This window comes from Ctenopharyngodon idella, chromosome 2 (genome assembly GCF_019924925.1).
Source record: "Ctenopharyngodon idella isolate HZGC_01 chromosome 2, HZGC01, whole genome shotgun sequence".
Taxonomy (NCBI): Eukaryota; Metazoa; Chordata; class Actinopteri; order Cypriniformes; family Xenocyprididae; genus Ctenopharyngodon; species Ctenopharyngodon idella.
In genome coordinates this window covers 13,395,141-13,413,201 of record NC_067221.1, presented here as the reverse complement: position 1 = coordinate 13,413,201, position 18,061 = coordinate 13,395,141, and the positions used below count along the sequence as shown (strand labels likewise).

Genomic DNA, 18,061 nt, shown 5'->3' with positions numbered 1-18,061 from the left:
TGTTATTTTCCTGCGGGTTTTATTGTCTTTCGTTTCCTGACATTATGTTTTGTTGTTATACTGTAGGCTTGGCATTGCAATGGCGCTTTAAATGTCTTGTATAGGTTACATTGCAATAACCGCGAAAAAACAGGATTGAAATGTAGCAATACGAGATAAGTGACATTTACCTCTTCGAAGAGAGTACATATGGCTTGATAAAATATATAAAGGTTGCGTCCTTTATCATATGTTTATATAAATTGTAGTAATGGCCCAATAACACGCTGGTGCGTTTTGCAGCGCATCCCCGCGTTAAAGCACTACGTGCTCGGGTGTGGGAGAACCACATCTAGTAATATACTGATGAAACTGGGTGGGATGATCCAATATGGCCGTGCAGACCTGAATTTAGCAGTATATGTTAAATATATTGGTATTCAATTGGATTTTGGTCATTTAATAGTTCGGAAATCTGAAAATAATTAACCCGCGCGCGAAATCAAATACGCTTCACGTTGAGCTTCACTTCTGACAGGCTTATGATGCGTTTTTTTCCCTGTCAAATCTTCTCCACACCCACCGCGTCCATCGTGCGCTCATTCCCCAGCTGGAAACGCTTTATTTTCGCCAAGGGCAAGATGAGAACCATGAAGCGTATTTTGTATTATACACATTACGTAAAATAGTTTGTTGTTTATCTTGAATAACTGTGAAATGTATCGTTTGGTGTGGAGAACAACAAGACGCACATGAAGAAAGAATGGAAGAGTGTCGTCAATCCTATTACAAATCCAATGCCAAAGCTTTGTCAGTCAACTTTACGCTTCCATGAACATTTGAGGCACTAGGTCATTGGAGCCACCAAAGCAGGCTCCTGACAAAAAGAAGGAAAAAATCAATAAGATGCTTTAGAAATTAGGGTAGGTGCTCTATAAAGTGCACTATAAATGTGAATTTGAATTCTCAAGCTCAATTCTCAAGGAATTTCTTATTAGTTTAGAATAGTTTAATTTATAATTAAACAAGGTCTGTGGGTAATAACACTTGCAGAAGCAGTCACATTTTTGTTTGAATAATAAGGTGAGAGATATTGATATAATGTGAATATTGTCATGGGACTCAAAGCTAAAGGACTTAAGCTCTGCAACCCCTTGAAAATTACACTTATTACATATTAAAAATAATAAAGCTGGCATGAAATGAAAATTCAGCCTATGTTTTTTCTCAATAAACATTACAGATCTTATTGTGAACGATTCATCCATGCATATGTTATATTTAAAAAAGTTTTTGACCTTTTAATGCTTGATCTAAATGTCATAACTGGACCTTCTGTTTAAAACGACAGACTTCTATCTGGTGACGTATGCAGGACTTCTCCAGTCATTTAGTCCAGTTTAACCCAGACCCTGAAAACTTGTGTATATTTTACTAAGAATTTTACATCATCGTTCATTCTGATTGCATTAATTCAGAAGCCAGGCCCGCATCTATCTGTTATATAATTTACAGCATAAATTGCATGTAGTCATATTTCAAACATGATTTTTGTAGCTGCTGATGTGTTTTTATAAGAAAATGTTACTGACAACTACTAAAACTTGCTCAAGTGTTTCAACTTTGTCTATAATGTCTTTGCCAGTTTTCCGACACAGCAACCCTTATCTGCCTGGGTCCCCAGCCCACATTCCTTGCTGAGAAGCATTTATAATTAGAGACCATTGGAAATAGTCTCTAATTCATTTAGATTTTTTTAAATTAATATAAAGTTTTCCCTATCAATATATACTCAGTGGCACAAGTGTATTAAAATATTTTACATTGCTTAAATTATGAAATCTGGTATTACGCAAGTGGTTATATGGTCACATGGGATCTGTCACTTCATGGGTGTGGCCATCCAGCAGCAAGGACTCCTGACAGCTGCTGTGATTTGATACGGTTAAAATTGGACAGCTCTGGACTATCACTGATGTTTTAACCTCTCACCTATATCTCTTCCTTTTTCTATCAGAACTCTATAGCAGATAATAGCTCATAACAGACTCTCCTCATTTACTCAAGCCCTTCCTGCTCACTCCAGCCATAATGAAAATATCTTAATGACTGCTACAAAACATGAGTGAACACTTAATGACTCACTTTTTCACAAATGTCCAATTTAGAGGAGACTTTTTACAATAACTAATGTCCATTTAAACATTTTTGAAAGTGGTTATGGACTACATTCGCTTAGGGTGGAAAATCCACTTAAATTTTATGAATGCAGTCATCTCTAACTGTTAACCAGAAGGTTCCAGTGAGAGAAACCACTGAAGTGTTACCAGCTATTAAGTGTGACCTACATTCTATATGCTTGAAATATATATGCATGCGCTAACAGCTTTAGGAGGTGTCCTCCCTTCCTTTTTCTTCTTCCCATGGTTGGTTGGGCCCTGGCTCATGGCATGTCTCAAAAAAAGGGAGTGCATGAAACTATTGGTACTGTCCTTTACCAGACAAGCTGGACCTTCTCAAAATCCTCATGTTGAAGTTTCTCAAGTCTCCCTCCCACATTCCTTGCAATCAAATGGCACTTAGTATGTAACACAGTGTTTTTGTCAGTCCAAGTCCAAGTTTTGATTTCTTGAACATACATATTTTGTGATATTTATAAAAAATGCCAAATGTCCCCTAATTTGTTTCTTAACTCCCACCAGAAAGCTTCTAATATAGACTGTTTTCTTAAAGTGCTTTTTTTTACAACGTAAACGGCGTAGGAGAATGACAGGATAAAAATACAAAAAGTATTTTCGTTGCTTCATAACATTAAGATTGAACCACTGTAGTCACGTTGACTATTTTAACGATATCTTTACTATTTTTCTGAGCCTTAAATGACGGTAATTACATTGCTTTCTATGGGGGTTAAAAAAACTTCTTGGATTTCATCAAAAGTATCTTAAAGACCCCCTGTAGTGAAAATCAAGTTTTAAATGTTGTCTATCTGGAGTTTTTAACATGCTTTAAGACAACCATATGCAAATTCATCAGTCAACACCATTGTTGAGTATTTTCTCTTTAAAACTGCAGTAAACCAAACCCGCGGTTTGAAATCGCTGGTGTTTCTGACGTCAAAAACTACCTTGTAACCAATCATGTCAACGACGTGCCGGCAGGCTTTAGCATATCATTTTGGAGTCTCAAAAAAGAAGGTTATCCAGGTATATTTTTTTTGTTGATAAGAAAAATCAGGTAGATTTAGCAATATGGCGGGTATATGATGTATATTACCATGAACTGTATGCCTTTCTCCACTGATGTACTGAGTTGTTCAAAGCGTTTCTAATGATACCGATTGGCTAATGTGACGTCACATTGCCAGGGATCTGGAAACGGCTTGTTCTGAGACACTGCTTATGATTTATGGGGATTAAAAAAAAAAAGGAGTAGTTGGATTTTTATCATTATAGGGTGGTTGTGTACACACACTGCCAACACATATTTATAGCCAAACACCATGCAAAAGTTAATTTTGCATAATAGGTCCCCTTTAAAGGAGGCAAGGGTGTAGAGTTACATTCTATTTTAAGGCATTAAGAATTTTTTACACAGGAAAAAAACGTTTAAATATGTAATTTTGGTGATCAAAGATGAGTTTTAAGGGATAAAATTATTGATTACAGGGGGACTTTAATTTGTGTTCTGAAGGTCCTATGGGTTTGGAACGACATGAGGGTGAGTACTTAATGACAGAAATTTCATTTTTGGGTGAACTAACCCTTTAATTTCTGTCATATTACCTAAAATTGCCTCCCCCATACAGACAGTGATACAAATCGGACATGCCCACATTTAAGCATTTCAATGGACTTAAAAAGCCTTACAGCAGATTTAGTTCACAAATAACTGACAGTCATGAACTAAATATGATTTCATTGACAATAGTCAATACTAAAATTCATAAGCAAATTTCTTTTCACCCTATCAGTTGCACACGCACATTCAAGCTCCAATGATATCCCTGTTCTTGGCTCATTTCGGATCACTGAATCAGTGAGTTTTTGACTCTCAAGAACAGTTGCAATTGGATCGGTCCAATTGTTCAGTGTTATTTGTGAACCAATTCAGCAGGTTCAGTGTAAAGAATCAACTCGTTCACGAATCGGACGTCAATCTTGCATTTCGGAAGGGGTGTCAATTTCTTCAGTTCAAAATAATGAGGAACGATATGCTTTTATGGAATGTAGTAAAAAGTATGATATTATGCTTTGAAATGAAGTAAAAATAAAAGTTTCCCAAAATAAAAATACTCTAAAGTACAAATATTTAAAAATGTACTTAAGTACAGTAACAAAGTAGAAATACTTTTTTTTTTTTTTTTTTTTTTAACTGTCCAGCACTGTTCAGGTGATATGATTTGCTCAATGTTTCTGGCCTTTAAATTGAGTTATATATCCTACAAGCCATTAAAATCTACCAAGAAAGGACTCTCAGGAGATATTTACATCACCATTACTGCATCTGAGGAATGAAGAATTGTAATTTGTAATTGGAACCTAATGCATACATTTTATTTAAAATTTCTATATTTAAAGTTTATTGCATATACACAAAAAGGAAGCCTTTGGTTGATGTTGAGGCATGTTTTTCATGCATTCGATTTTCTCTATAGAAATCTAGCCACGTTTATCTATTGGCTGCTCTTTGTCACTTTTGGCATTTTAAACACTTTTGCTGGCCAGTGAGTGAACCAGTGAAAAGGTCACAGCATGGCTTCAGTGTGTTGCCCAGCAGTTGACTAGAGAGGGGAAACAAGCTGTAAGATAACTTCGCAGATTGGATAAAGCTGGCCAGCGTTGTGTTTTTCCTGGACTCCCAAGTGCTTTTCCAATGCTGTCAATGAGATGTGGCGAAAGGAAATGGCTGCATGGTGTTGAAACTTTTCAAAGAGTTTCTCCTCGTTCTTCCATTCCTAAGCCACTGATGCAGTGTTGTTCTAATTTGCATAGAGTTTTAGAACGAGTTAAATGTATTGCTGATGAGTTGTAAACCCATCTAAAGAACTGGAAAGATTATGTGCAAGTTATTGAGTGGAAGAGGATTATGAAACAATACCAACACACTAATATAAATTTGTGAAAATGATCTGAAGTGGCCATACCATTTAAATACAGTCAAGTCCAAAGGTTATGGAAATTAATAAAAATACTGGATAAAAAGGTTTTTATTCAGTAATCAATCCCTGTAAAAGTAAAAGGAATTTCATTGGTCAAATGGTAGGGACCCTGTTAGACCTTGAGCAAATGCTTATGTGTGTTTGTCAACTGTTATCTCTGAATCATTTGCTTATTGCTTTTGTTATGGTCCATGTTGCTCCACTTTTCATGAGTGGGTTTGCTCCATGAATCATCTTTGGCGTGATCTCAACTGCTGCACTTGTGACTATCTGCACTAGTGATTTAAAATGCAGGTGTTAATGCAACATTGAGTGTTTTACACTGAGTAGTGGGCCTGGGGTGAGCTTGAGTTCAACAGTTATTCCATCAGTCAACCGTTAATTCTTTGGTCTGAATGTACAGAAGTGAATCAATTAAGCTATTGCTTCGATTTCATCTTGAACGATCAGTTCCATTTTGAGTGATTCTTTAGGTCTGAATTTAGAGAGAGATAACATATCGACAAACATTCCCTGTGAGGGAGTGAACATGTGACTGGCTCTGCTCGGAAGGGCCATTGAGATCACTAATCAGCTGGATGACTCTCCCCTACAGCCATTTTCAGGAGTGAAGCTCTTTCTCTGTGGACTAGCACAAAACCCTGCAGTAAAACAGGCTTTGACAAAAGACATCATTGTGCCAGGTTCAGCATGGCCTTCCACTACCCATCTTCCCATTCCATGGTTGACCTCTTTTTTTTATCCATGTGTCCCTTTTCCTTTGATATTTTGTTTCTAAGTTTCCTCAATCCATGCATTGTATGTTTTGGCTTCCTCTCACAGGATGCCTATCAATGTAGCAATGTAGTATATAACCACAAATGGATGGTCATGTTTGGACTGCCTGTATTGATGTTTTTGCTCAACCTTGCCCCTATATTATAAATGCAAATAAGAGATTTGGTTTCTCTTTTGCAGTATTCATACCCATGTCAAAGTCATACTGAACTAGTGAGATTATAAAGCGTTTGCTTTATAATCTGTACAGCAACGTTGGTCTTCCCTCAGCTTTATGTTGGAGTTCTGGAATCAATTTAGAGAGGAATGCAAAGGACTGTTAACAGTTTTGAAATTTGCATGCCATTCATAACTTCTCCCTTCATTGCTGTTGGACTGGTGTGCTGGACGCTGCTGTGAAAATGATTTGCAATATATATCGGTGCATATCTGGAGATCGATTTCTGAGAAGAGAAAAAGTGCTGCCCACTTCTTTTATCGATTTTCTATCGATCTGCTTTCCCTCGAAGGAGAGAAGTGCAAAACACTATTGACAGGCTGGACTCATATTTTACATGAGCACATCATGCTTAGACATAAGATAGGGTCCATCTGTAATGCATTGTGAAAGCGTACAATACGTAAAGGAGCAGTCTTCAATAGGAAATGATGTGTGTCTAAAGATCAGGCAGGGATCTGGCCATGCATTATTGAACAAAAAATGTAATATTGAATGCTTTGAAGAAAGGCTATGGTTTCCGGTAAATGGGAAGTGATCCTCATCACTCCATTACTCCTGTTGTGTCTGCTGTTTTATCAAAAATGTAATTTCACTGCATTTTTTTTTTGCAGGATGTCGGAAGATTTGTCACAGCAAGATAGACTTCGGGCCATTGCTGTAAGTAAATAATTACACTAATTGTAATTTATTTATATTAGGACAACTAATCAAAAGAAATTGCTAATAAAAATAATGAATCTCCATGCAAGGCATGGAGAATAAGTGACGACATTTCTATCTGAAAAATGCATTTAAAAATCACAGAACTGCTGTGGGAAAAGTGCATGACCAAGGTTGTAGTAAGCATTGAAACAGATGTAGAATAATGAATAATAATGAATTGAATATACACTACTATTTGATAAGTTTTATTTTATTCAGCAGGGATGAATAAAATAAATTCACAGTATTACTGTTTTATTGTATCTTGGACCAAATAGAAGCAGCCTTGGTTAGCATAAGAGACTTTTTATATGCCAACTTTTGTCTCTTGGTTAGCATAAGAAAATTTTGCTGACCCCAAACATTTGAAAGGTACTGTATACCAAAAATATATCATAAAATCGTCAAAATAACTTAATAAGCCCTAGTATATAAAATTAGCACTTTCAGAATTTAATTTTTGCGAACAAAATTTCCTCAATACACAGCTTGGTTGTGTAAATAGTATGAGGACAAATGTCAGGATACAGATCAGATGCACAGAAGGCCTAAATGATGTTAGTCTCATGAGGCATTATGCTCCTACAGTATGTCAATGACCATCTATAAAGGCTAATGCGTGTCTAGCCATCAGCACTAAAGCACTCCTGTGTTTAATTATTGATGGGCTTAGCATTGTTTTGTGAACAACCAGACTAATGTTGCCTTCAGCTGTTCCCCTTCATCCATCTTCTGAGAAGTGGAGACTTCCTGGATGAATGTGCATGGTCAAGAGTTTTATTGGGAGTTCTGCTTTTCAGTTTAATGAAACTCTGGCTACAGTATGTTCACATAGGATAGCAGAATACAGCAATCAGTTCTGTTTAAAAGTACTTAATACAGCTTTGTGTCATTGGAAGGTTTTAGATCCAGTCACTGTCTGCCTGTGCATCACCCAAAGGCTGCACTATACATTCAATCAAAAAAATATTCTACGCCTCGACTGGACTTGTTAAATAAATAACGCTTTGATTAAGAGAGAACTTTCTGGTGTTATGGAAGTCAAAATGTTTTTTATTTACTAAATAGAATAAAATAGAAAAGGCCTCTCCTGTAAGCTGTTGTATGAGCGGGACAATTCGAATCAGACCTGTTAGTAAATGTATTTAATAAATATTATGTATTTATATTTTAATAAGTATATGTGTAGACAAATTTATACATTTGCATTAGGTTTGTAACATGGTTATTATAGTTAACTAAAACTAAAACCATTTAAAAAAAACATGTTCGTTGCTTGAAATAAAATAAAAGTTAACTAAAATAAAATAACATAAAATATTAAATAACTTATTTTATTTCAGCTAGTTCCGAACTATTTTATGTACTAAAATAACTAAAACTAAAATAAAATTAACAAAAACTATATAGACATATTAAAAAATAATAAAATGACAAAAGCACAACAAAATTACTAAAACGTTAAATATAATGAAAAAGAAAATGGTAAATATAAAAATAAAAACGAATTAAAATATGAATAAAACTAATAATATCTCATGATACTGAAACAACATGAATATAACTATAATCCTATAACAATGGATTCTTACCATTTCAACTAAATCAGTTTTGTTAACTGAGATTTGCAGTTATTTGTTAAGTTTGATATTTTTCAGCAGTTAAATATTTTGTCTGTTTTTTTAGGAGAAGAGAAAGAGGGATGCTGAGATTGAGAACAAAAGAAGACAATTGGAGGATGACCGCAGACAACTTCAGCATCTCAAGGTATCAAGACATAACAGCTAATGTGTTTTCAAAAGCCGAGCAGGTGTGTGTTTGCCATTGTCACTGTGTCATCATTCAGACTGATGTCAGAGGCTTTCACCCAGAGGTTAAGGGTCAGAGTGCCGTGGCGTGTCTTCCTTATGTAATTAAATTACTGTCCGTCTAGTCCCACACTTCATATTTCTATTTAAAGCCCTAGTGTTGAAATTCATAATGTGAGAATGATTTTGTAAGATTTTGAAGTTGCTGAAAGGAGAGGGGGAAGTTTTAACAGCAGTTTCCTGTTTGAGGGGATAAGGGAAAAAATCTGTATCCTCCCTTTAAGTAAAGTTCTGCCTTGTTATGGTAAGTCAGGCCCTCTGACAAATTTCCAGTTTTAAAAGACTCATGTACATTCATGAGAACCTTTTACTTTTTATTACCATTTTTAATTAATGTATTTAAATTAATCCAAGGTAGTTGTCATAGCAACTATCTGCCTTGGTAAGAAAACATTTTTAAAGCTGCAATCTGTATTTTGTCCACAACTATGGAGGAGCCAAATGGAACTGCAAAAATAAGGAACGTTTTTTAACGCATTTTCAAAGCAAACCCTCAATCCAATCTGTTTAGACCTTAATTTTTGTTGTCTCTGCACATTAAGCCTGGAAACACTGTAAACCCTAATAAGTTGAGTCCAAGGGCATAGGTTTGATTTTGACATGGGAGGGTGTCATGCCCAGTTGCAGGAATACACAAAGAAGATAAAGATCAGGTTCAAATAATCCACACTAGAAAACTCAAATAACAGCAGGTAGACAAACACAACCATAAGCATAAACAAGACTGGACAACTGATGAGTGAACAGACAGCAACCTAAGTACAAGGCAAATGAATGAAAGTATAATAAACACCTGTGCAGATCAAATGAATCACCATGGCAACTGATAAGTGGCGGGAAATTAGACAAAGAAATCAGGAAACGTAATAAAACAAACTAAAAGTCCATGATAATGAAACAGAAAACAAGATAACCAAAAGTCTGTGACAGAGGGGACTTAAAAGATAGACTTTTGACCGCAATTTCATGTCATCTAAATATGGTAGCCATCCCACTCATTACATCTGATTCTGATTATGAAAACAACATTACAATTTTCTGTACTTTATGATAGAGATTATTGGATGGAGTATTTACCATTATTCAAGGATTGACATTAAAAAAATGTTAGTCTATATTGACTTCAATTAATCAATTCTTATAAGTAAAATGTAAGTAATGACGACAAGGTAGCAGTTTAACTTTAAAGGGTTAGTTCACCCAAAAATGAAATTTTTGTCATTAATTACTCACCCTCATGTCGTTCGTTCATCTTCGGAACACAAATAAATTTTTCATTTTTTGATGAAATCCGAGAGGTTTGCATGTGTGTGATGCTGACGCAGGGGTCGGCCAATAATGAGTCGGCGTTCTGACAGAACATCGCTTCATAACATTAACAAACCACTATAGTCACATTGACTATTTTAACGATGTCTTTACTACCTTTCTGTACCTTGAATGTGGTAATTACGTTGCTTTCTATGGGGGATAAAAACAACTCTCTGATTTCATCAAAAATGTCTTAATTTGTGTTCGGAAGATGAACGAAGGTCTTACAAGTTTGGAACGACATGAAGATGAGTACTTAATGACAGAAATTTCATTTTTGATTGAACTAACCCTTTAACTTTACTCTATCCATAGAGCAATCGTTAACTACCACGTAAATTGTAATTGGCACGGTGCGAATTGCAGTGTTTTTTGGGGGTCAGAGTGCTCTTAATGATGCTGTACATCACTTTATTTAAATAGTAAAAATGAATTGCACTATGAAGGATTTTCCAAGAAAATAAAGTATAGAACAAAAATAATACATCTCAATCATTACTTAAGATCCACTAGAAGTAACTCTCAGTAACTTTGCAACTACATGTCAACAAACTCTCATTAGACAACAGACATTCTACTGACTACAAGTAATGTCAACTTATTCTACTAACCCTAACACCTAAGCCTAATCTAACAGTCTTCTACAGTCTACTAATACTCTAATGAGAGTTAGCTGACATGTACTGGGCCATCGAAATAAAGTGTAACCGATTATGCTGCCAAATAAGTTAAAGAAAATGATAATTCTGTCTTTAATTACTCACCCTGTCTGTCATTCCAAACCCATAAGACTTTCGTTCATCTTCAGAACACAAATGAAGATCTTTTTGATGAAATCTGACAGCATTCTGTCCCTCCATAGACTGCCTTCACAACTAAAACTTTGACGCTTCAAAAAGTTCATAAAGAGATTCGTAAAATGAATCCAAATGAATCGAGTGGTTTAGTCCAAATTTTCTGAAGAGACTCGATCGCTTTATATGATGAACAGATTGAATGAGGTTTGTTCTCGTGTGTTACGCAGCACGTTTGAGCTTCCAGAAGAGGTTTGTCCTTGCGCGTCATTCAGGTTCGGTTGAGCTGTTTATGTTGGCTGATCAATGTTTATATGTGAGTTTTATATGAGGATGAGTTTATATGAGGATTTTTATTATTTGACAGCAGCCAAACAATCAGGAGGTTATATAAATAGTTAATTAATGAGCGTATATATCGCATATGTCATTCTTTTTATGATTACACAATTATCTCTGGATGCCTGCATACATTATTACCCCAGTTATTTTCATCATTTATACCAAAATATGAAAACTGCTAAATTTATGCAAATCCTTAAGTTCCCAAGTCTGCTGCAGAGGATCCATGGTCAAAAATAGTTTGCCTGCGTGCCTATCCTCATCTCCCGAATATCCGGCAAGGCAATTGTTTACCTTTTGTTATCTGTCACAACGTGATATTTTTTGTTTGTTAGTTTTATACCTGCCATTGTTTTTTGTGCATAAGGGATTTTGCTCAATAGGGAACAATGGAACAGGCCTTAGTTTCCTACTGAGCGAAACTCAGATCCTTTGTCCTACCCTCTGTGCTGGGATTGTATTGCGTGTGCATGTGGATGGGTGTGAACATGTGGTGATGTCAGCATATCTGTCACCATGCCAGAATTCGCGGTCACAAAGCCAGAGCAGAGGGTGGGGGCTGAGGGACGAGAACAAGAGCAGGAGAGGGTCAGTTTGGACTGTTTCAAATATGGACAGTTATGTCACAAGATATTATATTAAATTGAGAAATTGTTGCTAATACTGTTTGAAGGATTACATTTGATACTTACCCAGTTTCATAAGAAAAGGGAGTAGGTTAGAGTTTTAAGGAAGCATAACGAATAGAAAGATCTAATGTTAAAGTGTGTTTTTTCCATTTGGTGATTTTCAGACTGAACACAAAAATGTCAGTAATTGCCTCAGTCTTTTTGTGTTCATGTGGCTGCTTTTTCACAGCTCTTTATTTTTCTTTTTTTCTTGTGATGATGACAGTTTCTTTTTTTTTTTTTTTCTTTTTTTTAGTGTCCGTTCAGTAATATTTTTTTAGTTGATTTACCTTTAAAACACTAATTGCACACATATATATTTTTTTGGAAACTAGGAAAGAAATGTCTTGAGTATAGTAGTGATAAAGCAGGTACCACCAGTAGGGTGGAATTGCTAAAGAGAGCAATAGTATTTTCCCAGTGGGCTGGTTGAAGGGAATAAGTTCCAACATCCTCAGACCGGCCCATTTAAATATACAGTGATAGACCCTGTGCTGCTTGTGTTTTTTTTTTTTTTTTTTTTTTTTACCTTTCTCCTCCTTGTCTATCTGATGAGGTCTCTTGTTTATCCATTGACCTTTTTCCTTATGCTTTTGTTATTTTTGTGGTCTTGACCTCACCTTCCCCCTCTTCCTTTCATCCCACTCTACTTTTTTCTTTCTTTTCATTTTCTTCTCCAGAGGCCTGTCTGAATGAATCTTTCAGATGTTAAGCCTTGCAGAGCTCAGACACTACTGTCTGTACAGTAGACAGTGTAAGAACAAAAGAAGGATGAAAAAAGGACATCAAACCTGACAACAACCTCCATATAATTGTAAAAGTTTGTGATCCAAACTTAATTATTTATTTATTCTCATATAATGTCATCTTCACCTTCATCTCAGCCTCCTATTTTTCGCTCAACAGGTGTTATTAAGCACTCTGTGATGTTTCTCTTCGGTTTTGCTCTATCATGGGCCTTCGGTTCACTGTTTGATGTTCAGCAGATGTTTGTTTTTATCTGCTGCAGCCTTAACAGCCTCTTCCGTCTTTGCTGCACTAGAATAGAAACAGCATTGTTGGCAGCAGTAGTTTGTATGCTAAACTAGTTTGTCTTGAATAAGCTTAATCTTATGCCATTAATCACTAGTGCTCATTGAGAAGGACTTTGTTTTATTTTGTTTTTTACATTTTTGCTTTCTTAATGTGGCATTTCCTAATGAAACATGATATTGTATGAAAACAAATGTAGGGCAGTCTTTGTTTTTATCCATATGACAGGTGACTGGATGGAACGGGTTGAGATTTCTAAGAACTCAATAGACATCCAGTGTGCCAGAATGCCTTGCATTGCTAATTGTGGTCCAGTGCCATTTCTAGTGCCACCTATGCTTGTACCCAAAATATCTTCCTCCCCTGTGCCAGAATAAGTTCTTTGTTTCTTACCAACATGGACTAGAAGCTCTGTCAGGAAGTCCTGTTTTAGCAGGCGCCTGTCAAAATGTTTCACTATCCAGAAATGTGCATAGTGTGCATTAGCTGCCACGGAGAATGCCCTAAAGTGAAAAACTAATGGACAGCTAATGGTCATGTGCTACCCTAACCTTAATGGTCCAGATATGTTTACGTCAGCACAATGAATCAGACTGACATAATCTCATTTTCAAGAGCTCATTTTGTTAATATTGTGCAATTAGGGATCATGATATATATTTATAGATATACTACTGTTCAAAAGTTTGGGGTCGGTATGATGTTTTTTAATGATTTTGAAATAAGTCACTTAAACTCACCAAGGCTGCATTTATTTGATTAAAAAAAAAAACAGTAAAAATGGTAATATGAAAGTACAAATGTAATTTTAAACAACAGTTTTCTTTTTTTTCTTTTTGGCTGGACAATTATGGCCTAAAATCAAAACCTCGATTAATTGAACATTTCACCTCGATTATGATTAATGAATGATTATTTTGTTTGTTGTTTTTTTGTTTTTTTTGCCCTCATAGTTCACTTACAAGGTTTGTATTGTAAATTTACTTGACTATTAAAGTTGGGATATTTTTTCCTTTTGAAAGAGTGATCTGACATAACAGCTCACTTTCAGCAGTTATTTTATCTATGGTTCGTAACATTTCTTACAGATTTCTGCTCGTTGTAAATCAGATAAAGATAAATTAGCACAGTACCAGTACGTAATGAGAGCGATTGCGTGTGTGAATTAGTCATACTGTCTCTCTATTAATTGTGAAGCTGTGGGTTGTAAATAGTTCCTTCAAAAGTAGAAAAATATATGCTATAATAAGTTTTGAGTTTCTAAGCTTCTTTAGTGATAAATCACAGGACAGCGCTGACAACTAGTTTCTGTGTTCCTCTCTGTGTGTGATCTTCACGTTTTGTGCAGCCACTGTTTGTATGAGTGTTCGTGCCACAATGCAGCTGCGCGAGCACGGTAGCTCGAAATGGTATACATCCAATCGTCTAAAATCGCTTGAATGTCTAAACTGGCAAACTTTAAAACACATACAACTGACAAAGTTTAGTGAAGACGCAAGGCTTACCGCTCATGCACCGTCTCTGTGTTGACTCTGCGTTCACCTGCATGTTGACTGGACGGGGCGGAGTCACGTGGCTACACACACGGTAGTATGTTTTTAAGTGGGAAGTATTAATAGGATTAAAAAAACGAAATAACCGACATGGGAAAATTTACATCGGTTAAAGGTTCTGAATTTCGGTTTCGATTACTTTTCAATTAATCGTCCAGCCCTAATTTTAAAGGGGACCTATTATGCCCCTTTTCACAAGATGTAATATAAGTCTCTGGTGTCCCCAGAATGTGTCTGTGACATTTCCACTCAAAATACCCCACAGATCATTTATTATAGTTTGTCAAATTTACACCCTATTTGGGTGTGAGCAAAATCACGCCATTTTGTGTGTGTCTCTTTAAATGCAAATGAACTGCTGCTATCAGATCCCTTTCCAGAAGAGGGCTGAGCTTTAACAGCTCAAACTTCAGATACTCAACAACAAAACTGGAGAATCTCACGCAGCCAAAACTCCAGAAATTGTCAGTAGCGGTGTTCAGTCTTACATTGTTCAAACACATTTGGACACAACTTTTAGAATGCAACTGGACGTTTCTGAATGGTTAATGGATAAATTTCTGTAATTATTGTGGAGGAAAGTTGATTATAAAATTATAAAATAAGGAGTGGGTGGATTTTTACGATTATAGGCTGGTTGTTTACACACACTGTGGACACACATCAGTGTTCAAACACCTTATAACAGTGAATTTTGCATAATAGGTCCTCTTTAAAATCTAATTTATTCCTGTGATGGCATAGCTGAATTTTCTGCATCATTACTCCAGTCTTTAGTGTCACATGATCCTTCAGAAATCATTCTAATATGATGATTTCATGCTCAAGAAACATTTATTATTATTTCCAATGTTGAAAACAGTTTATTTATTTATTTTTTTTTTTATCTTTTAAAACTGCTTAATATTTTTGTGGAAATAAGATTGTTGATGAATAGAAAGTTCATGAACAAATTTTTTGTAACAGTATAAATGTTTTACTGTCACTTTTGATCAATTTGATCAATTTAATAAAATTGTTCGTTTTTTTTTTTATCTTACTGACCCCAAAATTGAGCATTAGTGTATTGTTTAAGTGACGTTAACTCTAAAAAGAAATCTCTAAGCTAAATGGCCTGTTTTGACAGTCAAAGGCATTGAGAGAGAGATGGCTGTTGGACGGAGCGCCATCCAGTGGAGAGGACGAGGCACAGAAACAACTACAAGAGGATGAAGCTAAGACCAAACTACTGGAACAGACCATCCTCAGGTTAAGACCAGCCATTTAGCATTTTTATACCTTCCAGACAAAAATCTAGCACACATTGCTGCATATAGTTAATGTTTACTTATAATTTTTTTTTTTATTAACAGACTAGAACAGGAGATTGATGAGCTTGAGAGTGGCATCCCATTGAATAAAGGAGATAAACAGGGCAATGAAAATGTAAGATATTAAGTTTGCTCAATGTTTTTAACTATAGTTGCATATCTGTTAAGTTTAGCTAAGGTTTTAAAGCAAATGATAATACTGACTAATACTTTGTCATATGTCTTCTCTGCTAGGCACCTGATGGTCCAGTGAAGGGTGAGTGTTAAAATACTTTGTATATTTCAATATTTTGAGTTCTCCATCATCTCTGTTTTCACACGGTATTGCAAAATGGAATATGACAAAAAAGGATTGCCTTGTTTCAAACAGTTATCAGTTTGTTTGCAATTATGGTCACTGTGTAATTTCACTGTTGTCATGTGAAAGAGCCCCTGGGTCGAACAGAGTTCAGTGAACGTTCATATTATAAGCTTATTAATAAAATACAGAATAGCAGCTCCTGAAAAATAAAAACTCTTAATATTTAATTTGAATGTCCATTTAACCTCAATAACAAATTATTCACGTTTGGCATAAACAGTAGTGAAAGCTAAATGAGTCTCATTCTCTGTCCCCAGCAGTTGAGAATGGCATACAGCAGCCCAGTCCTAATGCAGATCAAAATAGCAAGAAACAGATCACAGGCATTGAGGCAAAGCTGCAGTGCACCAACCCTGATGTAGCCATTGAGAATGCCAGCGCAGAGCATCCTGTCACCATGGTGTTCATGGGCTACAAGAATGTAGAGGATGAGGCTGAGACCAAGAAGGCACTGGGCATAGAGGAGACAGTCAAAGCTGAATTTGTGGTCATTGAGGACGGCGAGAACAAAGGTGGAAACGAAGGGGCCAAAGAGGACCAGGCCCCACCAAACGGTAGTGCCTCCAGTCCTGACAAAGCTCAGGATGAGGCCAAGAAAGAGGAATCGAAAGAAGAGGGCAATTCGAAAGAAAAGCAGCCGTGCAAGTGCTGCACAGTCATGTGAGTGCGACCGCTCACCTTGAAGTTTAGACTCTGGCGGAAAACTGACCCCCTGACCATAGCGCAACAATGAATGAGTATACCCCGTATACTTATAATTAACTTTTGTTGTCTAGTATGTATTTCTTTTTTTATTTTTATTAATATTTTTCTATATTTCTGTCTTGACATTTATATATCTATATATACATATATTTTCATTATGTAATGAAGTCCAGTATTTTACTTGTTGAAGAACAGAAAAATGAGGACCACAACAGACAACAACATAGTTAAAAGAACATCTTTGTGGCCCTCACCCTTATTTTGTTTTTTCAGAAAAATAAGATGAACATCTCAATATATGAACTAGCTATTTATCTCCCATATACATTTGTGTTTCTAAGATATTACTTTATTATTGAGAAGAAATTACTATATTGATATTACAATGTTATGCTTTTAATATATATTTTGAGCCTTTTGTTTTGTTTTAGTTTGTTTGTTTTTTGCCAAATCATCTCAGACCACTGTGAACACTGGTACATAGAGTGTAGTCTTCGTCCACAGCCATACATTCTGCATTACACCTCATAGTAGGCCAATATGTTTGTAAATATGATCCAATTATTTATGACTGTTCATGCCATGATAGAATACATTTAATCATTTTGTTTTTAATAGGCTGCTGTAATTACCCCCAGATCCCGATTATAACCACAGCAGCTGCTTTAACAGTAAATCACGTTTTATAGGCCAAATACTATTTACAAGATAACCCATTTTAAACTCATTATCTTTTCTACATGAAGGATAACATTGTTAGATATAATTGTAATCAATATTCATTTTTGAAAATGTTATAACATTGCAATGCCTCATATTACATATATGTAGTCCATATTGTCAAAATGCATTCTTACTGTATGTAAAATATATCTTATTATCATTTGAAAAAAAAAAAAAAAAAAAATGCATTGTTTGAAGTTGAGGGTTTTTTGGTGTTAAATGGGTTGCTGTAAGTTGCCCTCAATTTAACAAGAGTCCAAAATGAATGTTTCAATGTTCAGGCAGGTTATTCACAATAATGAATCAATTATTCGTGTTAATTCATGTTAAGTAGTCTGGGGTCTAAAACATGTTTCTCATTCCAAGACCAACAGCTTTGTAAATGTAGTTTTGCTGTCTTTATGATATTTCAATTTAATTAATTATTTCATGTGTTGTGGATATCAGATAATGTCATGAGTTATAGGTGCTTTATTGATATGGCCAATGCCTGTTATGGTCCAAGTGTTTAAAACAGGAACAATGACAATAAAACAAAAAAAGTGTTTGTTTACA

At 35.5% G+C, this 18,061-nt stretch overlaps 1 protein-coding gene and 2 long non-coding RNA genes across 7 annotated transcripts in view; 1 reads left to right on the top strand and 2 right to left on the bottom strand.

The window, feature by feature from the left end:
* Nucleotides 1-1,563, bottom strand: part of LOC127497136 (uncharacterized) — an 11,506-nt gene extending 9,943 nt beyond the window's left edge. The window contains exon 1 of the long non-coding RNA XR_007925463.1: nt 171-1,563. This is a non-coding gene — a long non-coding RNA (uncharacterized LOC127497136). The remainder of the gene's footprint in view (nt 1-170) is intronic.
* Nucleotides 1-15,526, bottom strand: part of LOC127497123 (uncharacterized) — a 137,938-nt gene extending 122,412 nt beyond the window's left edge. For 2 of the 3 annotated variants that reach the window (XR_007925458.1, XR_007925459.1), the window contains exon 1: nt 10,783-15,526. This is a non-coding gene — a long non-coding RNA (uncharacterized LOC127497123). The other variant, XR_007925461.1, reaches the window with a different exon arrangement.
* The window catches only part of palm1b (paralemmin 1b), an 18,316-nt gene extending 255 nt beyond the window's left edge, over nt 1-18,061 (top strand). For 2 of the 3 annotated variants that reach the window (XM_051865300.1, XM_051865305.1), the window contains exons 2-7: nt 6,749-6,794; nt 8,526-8,606; nt 15,534-15,655; nt 15,760-15,832; nt 15,952-15,973; nt 16,336-18,061. In XM_051865300.1, coding sequence (XP_051721260.1) covers nt 6,750-6,794; nt 8,526-8,606; nt 15,534-15,655; nt 15,760-15,832; nt 15,952-15,973; nt 16,336-16,742 — 750 coding nt within the window. In that variant the 5' untranslated portion in view covers nt 6,749 and the 3' untranslated portion in view covers nt 16,743-18,061. The remainder of the gene's footprint in view (nt 1-6,748; nt 6,795-8,525; nt 8,607-15,533; nt 15,656-15,759; nt 15,833-15,951; nt 15,974-16,335) is intronic. The other variant, XM_051865316.1, reaches the window with a different exon arrangement.